General features: G+C 34.4%; 1 protein-coding gene across 1 annotated transcript in view; it reads right to left on the bottom strand.

Moving 5' to 3' along the window:
* The window catches only part of LOC309879566 (titin-like), a 246,514-nt gene that overhangs the window by 95,991 nt on the left and 133,727 nt on the right, over positions 1-16,796 (bottom strand). The window contains exons 152-171 of the mRNA XM_082763383.1: positions 14,878-14,973; positions 14,167-14,241; positions 13,178-13,258; positions 11,580-11,684; positions 10,960-11,037; positions 10,497-10,550; positions 10,149-10,232; positions 6,157-6,207; positions 5,105-5,500; positions 4,623-4,898; positions 4,134-4,409; positions 3,836-3,975; positions 3,215-3,341; positions 2,860-3,123; positions 2,478-2,744; positions 2,077-2,340; positions 1,408-1,547; positions 1,157-1,283; positions 771-1,037; positions 402-668 (exon numbers count right to left, since the gene is read on the bottom strand). Of these exons, the coding sequence (XP_082619509.1) occupies positions 402-668; positions 771-1,037; positions 1,157-1,283; positions 1,408-1,547; positions 2,077-2,340; positions 2,478-2,744; positions 2,860-3,123; positions 3,215-3,341; positions 3,836-3,975; positions 4,134-4,409; positions 4,623-4,898; positions 5,105-5,500; positions 6,157-6,207; positions 10,149-10,232; positions 10,497-10,550; positions 10,960-11,037; positions 11,580-11,684; positions 13,178-13,258; positions 14,167-14,241; positions 14,878-14,973 (3,435 nt within the window). The remainder of the gene's footprint in view (positions 1-401; positions 669-770; positions 1,038-1,156; positions 1,284-1,407; positions 1,548-2,076; positions 2,341-2,477; positions 2,745-2,859; positions 3,124-3,214; positions 3,342-3,835; positions 3,976-4,133; positions 4,410-4,622; positions 4,899-5,104; positions 5,501-6,156; positions 6,208-10,148; positions 10,233-10,496; positions 10,551-10,959; positions 11,038-11,579; positions 11,685-13,177; positions 13,259-14,166; positions 14,242-14,877; positions 14,974-16,796) is intronic.

Raw genomic sequence — 16,796 nt, 5'->3', positions numbered from 1 at the left:
ATAATTATTGTATAGTTATGTTGCAAAAAGAGAAAGCAACAAATAGCTAAGAAAAAATTCAGTGTACTACTAATGCTATCGACGACATGATTTTGCTGTTCTAGGATATTCAGAGAACCATGTAAGTATTTTATAGCTATTTTCACCACACTTGGATGAAATTTTGAAGTGATTTTAATTATCCTTCTGGAAAGTGGAGCCCCAAGGAAGACAAGCAAATTGTCATATTGTCAAAAATCACCAAGTAGGTTTAGGCCAAACCCCCAAACCGAACCAAACCAAACAAAAAAAAAAACAAACAAAACAAATCAAACAAATCCCAAGACTTTCTGATGATCTATTCATTTTTCATTAATACTTCTGATAATATACTTCATGTGAATTCTTTTGGGTATGCTTACCAAGAACAGTGAGTTTAGCTTCTGAGGATTTGCCCATAGCTTCCACTCTAATCTGAGAAGTATCATCAATAGTAAGATCTTTGATTGTGAGTGTATGAAATTTTCCATCATCTGTCATTGAAACCACTTTACTGGTATGTAGTCGCTGGTCATTCTTGAACCAGACAACAGGAATATTTTCATGTGAGAGTTCCACTGTGAACACTGCAGTTTCTCGCTCCTTTTTTGTTATATCCTTGAGAGGAGTAATGAATTTCAGGCGAATACCTATATTAACAACACATTTCATTAATAATAATGCTACCAGTAAAAACTGTTCAAGGACTACTTTGGTGTAACTCTTTCCTAGAAAGGCAAAGTCAGACAAACCTTCAATAATTAGTTTTGCGCTTGTTCTCTTATCTTCAGCTTCAAACATATATTTAGCTTCATCGTCAAACACAACAGATTTAATAATCAGAGCATGTTTTGTTCCATCTGAAATAATTTCAAATCTTTCATCAGGAGTGATCTCTTGTGTTCCTTTTAACCAACGGAAAGTCTTGGGTTCTCTAGACACTTCACATTCAAACTTGGCCTCATCCTTCTCAAAGACCTTCACATCACTTAGTGGAGTGATAAAGATGAGAGGCAATTCTGAAATCAAAGAAGAGCACTTTCAGTTCAGTAATAGGTTTATATAGATCTTTCTGCTCTTAGATTTGTTCTAGTGCACTGAGACACACATGGAAATGTTGGCAAAGTGCATACTGTACCTTTCACTTTCAGATTGGCAGCGCTTTTAGCATTAGCAGCTTGGAAAGACACTTCTCCAGTCATATCCAGTTTGCAGTTATGAAGGACAAGAATATGCTTCTTCCCATCCTCAATGATTTCACACTCCTGGTGATAAAGAAAAAAGAACCCATCAAAATATGAGTATTCTAGGAAACTACTCAGCAAACATTATTATCAAATATGTTTTTCTAGTGTGAATTATAATCTAAAAATAGAGCAGCAGTCTCACAGGTGAAGGTGTTAGGGTCTCTCCCTTCAACTTCCATATAGGATGGACATCAGGCTCAGAAATTTCAATTTCAAAACGTGCTGTTTCACCAACAAATACTTCCACTCCATACAGTGGGCGTTCCACTTTAATTAAGCGAGCTAAAAGAAAAAAAAAAAAGTTCACATCTATTTATTCATTCTGTAACACAGAAATGCATGACTGGAAAGGATTTCAGCTCTCTTATTATCCCTTCTTTAGGAAATTCATATACTATCACCAATAAGTATCTAACTTCTTTTTTTAAAAAGTTCAAGTTTGGGCAGTATATAACCTCCTTCTGTAATATGTCTGAAAGTTCAGTTAGCTTCAGTAAGAATATTTTTCCATGTAATTCACTTATATGTTACAGTTAAATAAATTGATTTTGTTTTCTTGACTGTAAATGGACATAGGGAAAAAAACGACCATTGCTGTCATTAAAACAGCCATTTATATATCTTAAGATATATTGTCTCTTCTCATAAATATATTTGACAATTGTAAATTTAGATATTTCAACTACTCATCATAACAACATGTTTTCTAAAGGCACATTTTTTTGCTGCTGTACTCTATAGAGTGTCTGTTTGCCTACAATGTTTAACAAAGGTTTCAGTACTTTCCCTTAGCCAAGGCATGATGACTTACGCTCAACGCCAACATTAGCATTTGTCTTGTCTGTTCCACAGTCACACTCATAAACACCCTTATCACTCTCTGCAGCCTTCTTAATCGTTAGGATACGGCGCAAACCATCTGTTTTTATGGAAATTCTGTTTGAAGCAACTAGTTCTTCACCATCTTTGTACCATTTTACTGGAACATCTTTGCTAAGCTCACACTCCAGTGTAATATCATCTTTCTCCACAGCACTGTAGTCTTGTAATTTCACAGTGAAGTATGGATCAGCCTCTACAAAAGGCATATTGGATATGAAACATTAAATTAGTAATATAAATTTACTAAAAGATCAATATTTTGTCACGCTCCACTTATTAACATTGCTTATACTTATGCTATAGTGTGTTTTATATTGTTTCCATAATTACCTAAGACTTTGAGGTTTGCTTGTGTGTTCAAGTCCTTGACTACAGCCTTTATTTCAGAGATATCATCAAGTGTTACTTCTCTCATTTCTAGTTTATGAACTTTGCCTTCTGAAGTAATTACGACTGTTCTGCTTGTGTGGAGTCTCTTATCATTTTTGTACCATTTCACTGGCATGTCTTCATGAGAAAGCTCAAACTGAAAGTGAGCTGTTTCTCCTTCTTTCACTGTTTGATCCTGTAGAGGTGAAATGAACTTCAACCTCACACCTATAGCATAGAAAGAAGGCATATGTAAGTACCGCTAAAAAAGGCTAATGTGATTTTAAAAGATACTTATTTACATATTTATTATCTGTTGATTTGTACGTCATAAGATACTTGCCTTCCACAAACAATCTTGCTGTGCTCTTCTTGCCATCAACTTCAGCAGTGTATTCTCCCTCATCATCAAACTGAGAATCATTGATTACAAGAATATGTTTCTTTCCATCTGCAATGATGTCGAATTTTTCTCCAATTTTCAGTATATCAGTGCCCTTAGACCATATAACATTGGCTTCCCTGGTAAGGACACATTCAAACCTTGCTTGGCGTCTCTCAGGGACAGTGACATCTTTTAGGGGAACAGCAAAGTCCAGTTCGATTTCTGGAAACAAAATGGAACATGTAGTTTGTAACATACTCAAAGTGAACACTTTTTAAGTTGATGTTGTACTCCATTTCATGCTGCATTGTACCTTTCACTGTCAGGATAGCTGTAGTAACTGCGTTAAGTGCTTGGTAAAGGACTTCACCAGCTTGGTCTAACTTGACTTTGTGCAAGGTTAGGAAGCGTTTCCCTCCTTCAGCTTTGATTTCACATGTCTGCAGGGATGACAAACTTTGGTAAATAAATGCAGATTCCTTGCTGCTATACATTTTTAATAAAGCAATTCTGTAAATATTTGATACACAGTAATGAGTCAGTCAGAAAGAAGACCGAACTTATTCAAAGGTTAAAAGTAACACATTTAACTCAAAAATTATAATAATAATAAAAAAGAGCACATTTCTTCAGCCTTCCAGAGTTTTTTTAAATGTCAGTATGGTCCTCTGCAATCTACGTAAGATGTTTTTATTATTGTCATAATAAAATGCAGTAATTCTGTGAGAAAACAAAACAGTTCAAAAAAATTGCCTTTAAGGTACATAACTCTTATTTCAATAAACATTTTTTTTAATAACCAAAATGTTTAAACTTTCTACATTCTGGACTGAGTAAAAATGGCATGCCTGCAAAGATCATACCACAATGACTGAAGCGAACCTGATCACAGTGTTTAATTTTAAGTAAACTATGTTAAATCAAGGATGCTTACGGGTGAGGGCCTCAGGGTTTCACCTTTCAGCTTCCATTCACCAGGAATATCTTCCTCAGATATTTCTGTATCAAAGTTTGCTGTTTCTTTCTCATAAACTGTGACATCCTCTAATGGCTTCAGAAGTTCAACTTCACGTTCTAGAATATACAAATTAGCACATAAATAATTAGGGCAAATTTTGATAGAACTTTATAGGAAGTCGTTACCCTTTTTTTTTTTTTTCCCCTGTTTGTTTAGAGATTTTTGAATTTTGACTTTTCATTTTTGAATATAAATCAAATAAAAGGTTCCTTACCCCCAAGGGTTAGTTTAGCTGGGTATCTGCGACCTTCAACTTCCACTGAATATTCTCCAATATCAGCAGGGCCAGCATTCTTGATTTTCAGGAAAATTTTATTTCCTTCTTTCAAGATTTCTGTCTTATCGGTTGGTTCAGCAGGAATTTCCTCATCTCCTTTAAACCACTTAATGTTTGGTGTATCCTTGACAATATCACAGGTGAAAGTAGCTGTTCCTTTTGGTTTCACATGCTGGTCTCTTATAGGCTTTACTAACCAGTCTCTTATCACTTCTGCATAAAAAGTTACACAAGATACAGGTTAATGGAATTTTAATATAAATAAAATAGAAGAAACAGAACTTAGAGATTTGATATTAAAACAAGCTTTTAATATCTGTAAAATGTTATCTGCCAGTTTATATTGTAATGCTATGTGGAAAATACTAATTTTAAAACAGCCCCAATATCCCACAGAGAAAGGAGAACCTGATTTTGATTTCTTACCTACTACCTTAACACAAGATGAGCATGACAACTCAGAGTCTTCCACAGTAACAGTATAGGTGCCGGTATCAGCATCATCTGAATCAGTGATGGTGAGGGAATGCGACAAACCAATAATACCCAGAGCAAATTTCCCAGGCTTGTCTTTGATGATCTTCCCATCCTTTCTCCAAACCACACTTCTTTCTTTATTAAGCTCACAGGTCAAGTACAGTGGCTGGCCTTTAATCACAGTGACTTCTTCTTCAAGTGTTTTCACAAACCGCACTGGGAGTTCTGTGGGAAACACAATGTTTTGATTTGTCTCATTTGTACACAGAATGTGTCATGCAGAATATCTTACATATTAAATCAAATTGTGTAGTGATCAATGAAAATTAAAGAATGCATCTAACAATCACTGTAAATTCAGAATGTAACATATTACTAGCTTTAGGAGTAGCTAGCCTTTAAATTATTGACAGATCTGAAACAGGGATTACCTTCTACAATGAGTTTGGCTGTAGAGGTCTTCTCTTTGTTACCCAGTCGTAACACACAAGTATATTCACCAGCATCTGATAGCTGGACATCAATAATATGCAGCTTCCTATCTTTTCCATCTGCGATAAACTTGTGCTTTGGGCTCTCTCGGATGTTACTTCCATCTTTCATCCAGCTGGTAATTGCAGTGGATGGTGAAATAAGGACTTCAAAGATTGCAGAAGACCCAACAGACTCTGCTTCTGTCAGGACTATATCTTTCATCTCCTTGACAAACTTCAGTGGTACAGCCTTAAGTTGGTAAGTGAATGGAGGCTCTTCAGGAGGTTTTTCACCACCACTGCCGGGCCTGAGTTTCCTTCTTTCTGCATCTGCTGGTGAAGGTGTCTTCTTGGCTGTAATTCAGATGCAGAAATTAATAATCTAACCCTGATTTACTGCTTTTATTGTAAGTATTCTGCAGAGCCAAACTGGAATGGGTTTGTGACCCACCTATTTCACTGATGCATTTCAGAGTGTTGCTGGACCCTTTAATAGAATTTCAACAGAGCTAGCAAGTAATATTAAATTTTTGACTTATATTACCTGAACTGAAATAATTGGGTCTCAGTACAATTGTGCTGACCAAGTTTTACTATGTAATCTTTCAAAAATTTATGCCTGATTACCAAATCTCATCTACTGAGATCAAAACACGGGAGAACAGAATCATGCATTTATGTCTTGAATCTGAAGGGATAGGTATTTTGAGGGAAACTGTGTTTAAACTGTGCTTAAACTTAAACATAAAAATTATTTGATTTTTATGAATTTCAAAGGAGGTGGAGTAGTTCTCCCACTGTCTTTTCTTTGCCCCGAGTGGACTAGTTGTGCCCTGAAGGGGAATGCATTGCCTTGCTTACATGATGAAGCTGTGCTGGGAGGCTGCACAACCTCTAACTACATACATACTATATCTGACTCTGGACCTATCTAATATTCTCATAATGTCTAGCTATTGAAACAAGCACAGAAGGTTAACAGCCATTCTCCATCACATAACAACTTTTACCTTTGACTGGGCTGATACCCTTCGGAGTTTCTTCTTTTGATGGCTTGGCCTCTGAAGCAGAACAGCAATAGCATTAGGAATGGAGTTTAATAGACTTACATATGAAAATTAAGACAAGCATTTTTTATTTTATTTTATTTTTTTACATATCAGATTTTATCTTTTTTTAGTTATATACACATACAAGGGAAGGAAGATATAGACATACATATATGTCTATACAGCTTATACAGTCTATATCTGAATGGTAAGTTCAGTATCTTCAAGGGTGGAAAAGCCATATATTCAGCAATGGGGACTGAAAGGCAGCTTAGAAACTCCTAGTTCCTCAGTATTGTCCCTTATTTTGTAAAATTCTGCCATTCCCTGACACTTTTCTCACAATTAAACTCTTGATCAATACTCACCCATCAACCACAGTAGTTCAAGTATCCATTAAAAAATACATTTTAATTGAGAAAAACACACGCTTTTACTAATGAAGACAACAAAAATATAAGTTGTAAAAATTAAATATATGTTTTGGTACAATGTGACATTCTCATAATTTCCATCAGTTGCCCAAATTGTGATGACACATCTAAAACTTCTGAAAATATTTCACCCACTATACTGCTTCTCATCATCATTTTGTGAAAGGAAATATAAAATATACTTTTAATGTCAGAATGATGTGAATGAAATGCAGGACAGATTTTATTGCAGTGGATGGAAAAATGAATACTAGGAGAAATGGTTTAGTTTTTCTGAGGAGATAATGGCATGTAACATGATTTATGCTGTCTTACAAAAATGTAAAGCTCAGACAACGAACATAAACTACATGGATATACATACATAGAGTAAGACAAACATATCAAGAGTGGCTGAATGCCAATGCAGCCAGCTAATACACTGGATGGAAATGTGAATGGTGTTAAAGAAGAGAAACAAACATCACAATGGAAAATGGTATTTTCTCTTGAAGCAAATAGTAAGAGCACTTTGTGGGAGAATTTGGCAGCAGTCTTCCTCACCTCGCTTTGCATGAGACTTTGCAGGAACGTCCAGAAATTCATGTGATTCTCCAGGTGCATCCAAATTCCTGCCCTCACTTAAAAGGCTACCGGCCTGCTCATTCATGTGAGTGGGTTCTGATTTCCAGTACTCCTTCTTTCTTACATTCTTCGGAGTGATTATCTTACCTATGCTTGAGGAGTGAGTGATTGTTTCACTTGCAGAGATTCCTTTGCTTGATGGTATTTTGTCTGGAAGGTTTTCCTTCTGTTTTTTCTTGCTAAGAGATGTGCTTTTTCTAATGCCATTTTTAGCTGCTGTTTTTTCATCTGAAGTAGGTTCTGTACCTTGAAGCTGTCTTCTAGAAATCTTCACTTCTTCCACAGTCAAAGAGTCTTTCTCTTCTTCAGTTTTAGCTTTGCTGCCTTTAAGGGCTGGAGCTTCTTCACTGTCATCTGGAGAGGTATGAACTTTATGGAATTGGTTTTTATCTTGGCTTTTTGGTAGCTGAATAAGAGCTTTCTTTACGGACTCAGTTCTGTCAGCTATTTCATCTGTGACTCCCTTTTCATGTTCTCCTATGGAAACTTCACCTTCTATTCCTCCTCCTGTAATCACTGTATCAAATTCTTTCTCCACAGGCAACTTTTCATGGGCATTTGACTGTCTAAATTTGTCTTTTAAGTGGGTGCTGAAAGTAGTTTTGTCTTCATTCCCTGATGTTTTCTTCTTGCCGATTTTTCTATCACTTAGTAGTGCTTTCTCAGTCAATATTTCTGAACCCTCTGCATAATGTACTTCAGTCGGTTCTCCTTCCTGTGCAGAATATTTAGCTCCTGGTTTCATTTCCACTACTTGTGGCTTAGGAATAGACTGTTCAAAGATTCTGTAAAATTTTTCTCTGGGAATCTCCTCTTCTTCAGTGGGGTATTCTAGATCAACACCTTTTTTCAATGCTGGCCCAGTAGTCTTATTCAACAGTTCTAAGGAATATAGTTCTAAGGAATATGGTTCTGCTGATGTAAGGTCCATTTTCTCATCCTCTTGAATAGTTTTCATTTTATTTGCTTCTTTACTAAGAATCTCATCAATAGGAATTTCAGCTACTGTAGTACCATATTTCATCTGTTGAGTTTTCTTCTGTATGTCACTGTCTTTCATGGATTCTTGAAGAAGAACTTCAGATTTCTCTAGAGTAAATCCTCCTCTCTCCTCACTTCTAATCAGAGGAATTTCAGTTATTTTTGTTTCTGTGATACTCTTTACAAACAAAGTTTCATCCTTAATGGGAGATTCCTCAGGCTGCAAACTTATTTTTGATTTTCTCCCTTTTCTTAGTCTTTTCTGGTCTCCAGGCTCATAAGGCTCTCTGAGTATACATTTAGGTACAGAAGTTGACTCAGTTTCCTCTCCTTTTTCATGCACAGGAATCTTTCTTTCCTGAAGAACCCTAGACTTGTCAGAGACTCTCTCTATAGCATGTTTCTTATGAACAGACAATTTAGTTCCACCCCCCTTTTCTTCTCTGGAATCACTTTCCTCATATTCAGATGACATATAGATCAACTTTAATTCCCCATCAGGTAGTAGTGGTTCATCCTTTTCATAAATAATGTGATCTATCGTAACTTCTCTTTTCTCACCTGTAGGGGTAGGAGTTTTTCTTGAATCTGTTTGTGTCATTTCTGGCTCCCCTCCTTCAGGAGCCAGCACAAAATATTTAAGAGCCGCTTGATCATCTCTCTCTAGCTTCAGTATTCCATCAGCTGTTTCCAGTGAGATTTTCAACTCAAGTGGCTCTACCATTTGAACATCCAGAACTGTCTCCTTAGGACTTACTCTCTCTTTGAAATGTATGTGTTTCTCAACTGAAATCTTCTTTAACAAAATTGACTCACTCTTGTCTTCTTCCACTGGGGGCATTTTACCTTTATGCTTTAGTACAGATGGTGCATCAGGCTTTTCTGCAGCTACAAAGGTTTCACAGGTAATTTAGAGAGTTAAAATCCATAAGAATAAGCATCATAAATTTTAAGACAAAATTTCCAGCTATACCTGAAATAAAGTGAACATAGAACACTATCTTCATATAACACAAAATTTACAACGCAACACACACACAGAAAAGATAAGAAAGGCACAGACAAACAGACCTAAGTAAACCTCTGTTATGGTGCAGAGCATCATCCCACTAGTATGCCAATCCAAATCCAATCTAAGTTGAAAGTACCAGAAAATAATGGTTCTCTAAGACATGGCCTTCTATATAAAATGGTTCAGTGGTACCCCTGCAGGTCTGGCTACATCACCAAATCAATGACCATGAGACATTCATGAGCGGGCTTCTCAAGTGCCCAAGGTCTGAGCTGTGCTTTAAGATAAGGCTCTCTGAATGATGGGCAAGCAGCATGTACATCAGCTCTATTGACAGACTTCAGACTTGGAGTGCTTCCAGGAAAAAGGACTCTTTTTTCCACAGTGGATACAACCTAGGATCCTAACCATATAATAGGAAACTAGCAATACTCTAGTTTTTCAAAACTACTGCTACTGTTCCTCATGATTTCAATAACAATCAAAACAGAAAAACAAATAATGCATGAATTGTTTAGAATTATGTGTAAACCTTCATTTGCTACACAGAAAACTTAAGATGTGAGTCATAAGACATACATCAAAACACAGAACTGCATAAAGGAATCAACAGAAAACACAAATTTCATAGTTTCATATTAATTTTTGACAATTAATAAAAACAAACATTTAACTATCCAGAAACAAGAGTACAGATTTATCTCAATGGTTTCTCACAGACACAAGCTTCTTTTACATTAGGTGGCAGTATCAAGAATAACACGATCCTGGGATAGGATATCAAATCTCCTAGTAATGAATGAGTTGTATGTTTGTACAGCTTGTAATTCTCTTTATCTTGAAGGTGTTTATGTATCTAAGAGAGAAAAACCCTATGAATAGAATAGAACTAACATAAATACCTGCTTTCTTTCCAACCACAGGGACTGTCACTGGAGTAGTAATAGCTGGCGTTGGTTCTGCTACTGGTTTTGGAGATTTTAAAGCTGTAGGAAAAAAAAAAAAAAAAAAAGGAGTTCTCATTTATTTATTTTCATTTATTTATTTCAATAAATAATTTTGGTTTAGGCACCGTGTTCTCTAAGATGGTCTGCAGAATGTACGAATGTTCCAGCCTTTATAGTACTAAAGCTAAGATGTATTTTTAATGTCCTTTTAACCAGAAGTCTCTGAATTTAAAGTTCTGAATGGAAAATAAAAAAGATACACAGGAAAGGCTACATTGGTATTCATGACTAAAGAAGACTTACCTACTGCAGGCTTAGATTCAGGCCCAGGAACTGGGATAACTGCTTGCTTAGGTTCTGGCATTTCAAACACAATGATTACAAATAGGTTAATGTTCATGTTTTAAAATCTCATTGAATATTAAAGTTAGAAGCAACACTACAGAGAAAGTTAATAGAAGACAGAATTTGTATCTTATTTAGCCAAAAAGCAAGAAATTTACTTGGGATGAATTCTTGTAATGCCAGATACAATGTGGGGGGGAGGGGGGGAGGGAAAAAAAGATGAATTTTTCAAGCACTGAAGAATCAAAGACAAAAAGAAATCCAGAAGAATGCAAAGTGGTTAATCAGTTTATGTCACAGACAGACTGGATGACAGTAATGCATATTATGCATATTATGCATATGTATAATATAGCATGAAATGCAGCAAGGAATATAATTTAGTTGCTGCAATAAGGTATATAGCACCATGCATCTGTACCTTTTGGTGGTTCAGGCACATGTTTCTCCTCCTTTTTTATGACAGGTATCTCAATTTTCTTCTTAGGAACTTCTGGGACTTTAAAATATTATTTTGTAAGATATTTTGAAACATCTTGCATCCCCAAATACAAATTTCTCTAATATATTTAACAGTTTTCATTCCTTTTAGACTTTGAGTTTTAGATTTTTGTAATTTTGTAATCTATCTTTAAGACAAGGACTTGAATAGAAACACTAAGGGGGCAAAAGGACAAATATTTGCAAGACCTTAGCTAAAGAATATTTGGATTAACTATTTCACCATAGTTATATTTTTATCAGTGTTATAAATTACTTGTAAAGTTCTCTACTATACACAGTGAAGATGAGAAGTAATCACATGATGCAGAAACCAGATCCAAATATGGAAATGTGGATGACAAATTTGGATATGCTTCCAGCAAAGCTTTAATTCACACAATTAGGTTCATAACAGCCACCCATTAAAATATGAATTTAAAAAATCAGAGAATTTTGAACTCTGAATTTCAGAGAATATTGTGGGATTTATTTATTTTTTATTTTTTATTTATTTTTGGCATTATGTTTTAGCAGATAGATTTGAATGAAAACTAATACCTTCAGGTTTCTTAATTTTTTCTACTGGTGTAGGTACTGGTTTAACTTCAGGCTTAGGTTCTTTCTCTGGTTTAATTTCTTCCTCTTCTGGCTTCTTTTTAAGAACTTTAAAAGAAAAGGAATTTCAGTTTTTAAAGCACAGATAAACAAAAGAATAGTATAGTGAGCAGGACAGAAGACTAAACATATGTAAACAACAATAAAGAACTAAGCACATAAAATACTTAGTAAGATACTATTATGAAAGCATTTTAAAATTCAAAGTCATCTAGAGCAAAAAGATGCTTATTTAAGACCACTCCCTCTGAGAGAAAAGATGTGAGTGTTAACCGCCTATGATAGAATAAAATTTCTTATTGTAGAACCTTCATGGAAATGATATGGTGTGTATATATTTTGGAAAAACAGTAAAAGATATTATAATACTGAGATTTAAAAAATAACATGATCTATTCACACGTATATGCATAAAGTAGGTTAGTTAATGACATTTCATGTCAAGTTATTTTTAATCTACAAACTCATAACCAGTATGAGATTAAAACTGTGTTAGATTAAATAACATCACTTCAGTTTCCTAATGCTTGCTTTTCAATACATTTTAGGAACTGTTCTTAATGTATTTTTGCATCTACACTGAGTAAATATTGGATTTATTCTTTGAAGCTCTGGTTAGCAGACAAGTGCCTGTATAGAATATTTGAATGACCTGTCAGTCCCTTGCCTTCTTCTGCCAAAAATGTCATGTAGAACATTTGAATGATGAATTAGTGTACATAATCATGCCTTAATAACTGAAGTTACAGGCAATTTTAGGGGACAAAACAGAGGATTATGGATTAAACTCCTATTGACATCAGTGACGGAAGAAGGCTAAATAATTTGTTGTGTTTGGAGAAAAATTTTTATTGTGACTGTTTTTCATTTTACTTATAATTGTCCTCTCAGATATTCATTTTGGGCATCTGATGAGACATGTCAGAAAAATGAACATTATGTTTTACTAGACTGTCTGAAATTAGAAGGTGAGCTGCAAGGTACATGGGCATGAATAATGATCCCTGCCCATATTTCAAAGATAATGGGAATTAGTGCTACCTATTTTTTAAACAGTAACTGAGCACAAAGTAATTCATAAGACCCCAGACTTTGCAGAAAACAGGACTGATGTCCAACCGTCCAACTAACCCTTGGGAATGGTGCAGTACTTTTAAGAAAACCATAAAAGAGAATACAGTTTTACTTATGTGATTTTTAAGAACATTTACACTATTGCTGGAAAATATTTAAGTGTCCACAAGCTGAAGACAGTGGAAATTTTCCATAAGCTTTACATGGAACAGGAAAACAGAAGAAAACTATAATAGGGAAGCAGTTTTCAGTGTCTTGCCTGTTTTCAGCATACATCCTTTGGATTTGTTAGACTTTGGGATACTCTTGCTTCATCTCTGCAGCTATAAACTCTTTCCCCAATACACATACATGAAGTAGTACTTCGTTCATGTAATTTTTCACACCATACAAAGCAATGTTATTTAGGGGAATACACTGAGCAATGTTAATATGCTGGGCTTTTATACCGCTACAAGCTACTATACCTCTTTTCAAAACAACTTCTTCTTTTGGTGGTGGGGTAACTTCAGGAATTACTTTGCGAGGTTTCTTTACAAGTCCAGGAACTTAAAAGAATATTATTCCAGATTTTATTACAGGTTCGTAACAGTAGTAAGAGCTAATCAACAACTAACCACTCCAAACACACACAAATAAAATGATGGTCAACTACTGAACATTCAAAGCAAAGGTAAAACTGCTGAGATTGAAATAGATTATTTTTAATCCTTTTTCCATATTATTTGTTTTCAGTTGCCTTACAGACTTATACATAAAGGTAAATTTTCATACAAAACAACAAAAGAGAAATATGGTCTAACAAGACTAGAAAAGTTTGTATTCAAAGAGTTATAGTTACGTTTTAATCACCTTTTTCTCTTGAATTACATGTTTATGTAACTCATCTGCACTATCTACGATACTCATAAAGATACAGTCAGTTTAATTGCTAAACTTTGAGCAGCATTAACAAGATATGTTTACTGTGCTGCTTAGCAGCTTGTCTAAAGGCCCAGTACATATGAAAAATATAAGGGAATACTTGTAAAGCTGCTTGGTCAATTCATAATTCATTGCCAACTCTGATTTGTCTTCTCACAAAATTAAGTTACATTTCAGACAAATGGTTGAACTATGCCATACACATTTAAACAGTATAGTACTTTTTATTTCTCCTTAAGCAGAGAACTGAAATGAACATCTACACAAGAGACAAACTCATAAAACCACTCTCTTTCTTACTCTTCTGTGATTATCGTTTTTTTTGCAGTTCGTTAATATCAAGATGGGAAATTAAAGTGAACATAAATACAATAACATGAACATATATATTCAAGACTGGAGTCCACTCGAATTACAACCTAATAAAGACAACATTTGGTATTTCTAAGCAAATTGAAGAGGATACTGAAAACTACAACTCTGGGCTCAAAAGAGGCTTCAATGAAGTAAGATGCTTCTATTAGGTAGGTACCTTTAGCTGGTGGGGGTTCCAGTTTTGGAGACTCGACAGGTTTTGCAGTGACAACTTTCTTCTTTGATTCAGGAGCTTTAAAGAAAATTATTTTAATTTTATCATATACGTCATTAGATTAAAAAAAAAAAAAACAAACAAAAAACAAACAAAAAAAAACCAAACAAAAAAAACCCTCAAACTTTCCAAAAAATTCAAACAACTGATTAATACTGTTGACCTAGTAGAAAGACAAGAGCTACAAAGTTAAGATTCTGGCTGATTAACTGTTTAGAAGAAGTATGATGAATCACAGTTGATCTGAAAACCATGTTCACAAAGTAGCACCAGTAAATTATTGCTGGTAGTTCTTTTCATTTGCAAGACTGTGTTATAGATAGCAGAATTATGCTAAGAATAGAAGAATGTGTTAACTTTCAAAATATATATATTTTTAAATACATGGATTTAACCAATAAGTTTTGAAAAGAACCCACGCAAACTGACTTGGCATGACACTGGTGAAGTAAAAAATATATATGCAAAATATGGTGAAAATTCATACAGGCTTTAGCATTAGTAAGATGAACCATTAGAATAATAAAAAATAATAATAAAAAAGAACCACGGTGATATGTTTTAAAGCACGCTTTTCAAGATTCATCAGTATAATTAAAAAAAGGATTATATGCTTGAATCCCCATTGTTAATGGTGGATTCAGATGCTTATACCTTTAAGTAGTTCTTTTGCCAATTTAATATCTTCTGTTGGTGGAGTAGGTGCTGCTGGTTTTCGCTTTTCAGGAAGCTTCTTTTCAGGCTCCGGCGCTTTAAATAACATTAGGTAGATTTAATATAAACTCACTACCACAGTAGGTGTGTGAAGAGTGCAAATATAAAGATGGTAATTTTCCATTTTCAATTAAGTTAATGAAAAAATCACACAATTAATTGGAGTATAAAAGAGCTATTGCTTTGTAGCTTGCACACAACACAAATATTCAAGTTGATATAAAAAAAACACGTTAATAACATGAGAATAAATGTGGGAAACAAAACGATAAGACTCCAGTTGACAGGAAACAAAGAGAAAGCAACTAAAATAAGAGCATACAGGTACACATACAACACAGCAAGAAAAAAATAATAATGCACAAAAATAAAAGGTGTGTGAAAGCCTCTAGGTACTTTGTATACCTTCAACTGGCAAAGCCTCTACTTCCGCAACTGAAATTTCTTCTGTTTCTTCAAGTTCAACTTCCTTTAAGATTTCATATTCTTTAAAGAACATTGATAACTGGTGTAAGTTTCCAATGATAAGATCATTTCACATGAACATGCAAATATCACTAAAAAGAACACTACTTCAATATACACAGACAAATAACACGTTAGGATATTCAGAATCTGTTTATACTGCTACCTCTGCAGTTAGTGCATGCCTTGAGAAAACTATTTATACGTAAGTTTAACTAAATGTTGTGTGAATAATAGTGTTTTTTATGCATACAACATAAATTAAATATTAAATTTGTGGATGAGTATTTGTTACTGGAAAGAATAAAAATGGTATATGTTCTCAGTTCATTCTAGATTACAACATGAATAGAATACCAAACAGTAGGTTGCAAGAGACTTGAATTTAGTGAGAATTGATTATTGTATAAAAGAGAATAATATAGGATACTCATTCTTACGAATATCCCATGTAGAATTATGTGAAAATACTTAATTTAAAAAACTATATTTTACTCTCATATATGAGAATATAATATTAGATATAAGAAACAGACTGATATAATCTAAAACATGAAATGAAAAACTTACAAAACTTACAAACACTAGAATGGCAAAAAAGAGGACAAATTATTTTTAAAGCTTATGTTTGGAAGAACTGGAAAAATGATTATCTTTATGATAATAGCCTTGATGGCCTATACTACCTTCACTTGGTAGTGGTTCAGGTATTTTAGGAACAGCGATGGGTATTTCCTCCTCTGGGACAGCTTTCTTGGCCACCACAGGCACTTTAAAAAATATTAGGTTCTTTTACATGCATGTATACAAAGATATGTACACAACATAAAAAAGACAAAGACAACTAGAACACAGAAAATCACAATGAATAAGAGTCCATAAAAATTAAGGAGTGTTTATGCTACAGAAGATCTTTCCCTGGGTAGTCAGCAAGGTAATATAACTGACACATTTTATGTACTGAGTTATAAGCAAAGAAAAGGGAAAAGAATAGAAAGGATGTATTTTCAGGAGGCACCTCCTAGCAATATGTACCTTTGGTTGCAGGAGGCTCTGGCGGTTTAAATTCTGGCTTTTTAGGTGTTGCAAGAATCACCTTCTCTTCTGGGACAGTTTTCTGTGTCACTTCAGGGGCTTTAAAAACATTAGTTAATTTTCATTTTTGTGAATATAAAATGCATATATATGCACAATACTGAAAAGTTCAATGATGAGGAAGAGATTCAACATATGAAGAATAAAAGCTTCAGTAACATTACACACTCAGATATCTAAGTACTTCCTATAAAGTTGAATGGAAAGAATAGAAAAAAGGATGGCCTCAGTCATTGATATATGTACCTTTAACTGGAAGAACTTCATGTTTTTTAAGAACAGGCATAGGTTCCGTTACT

Source organism: Aythya marila, assembly GCF_965140915.1.
Source record: "Aythya marila genome assembly, chromosome: 6".
NCBI lineage: Eukaryota > Metazoa > Chordata > Aves > Anseriformes > Anatidae > Aythya > Aythya marila.
The sequence above is the reverse complement of the archived record's forward strand: the minus strand, read 5'-3'. Positions and strand labels throughout refer to the sequence as shown.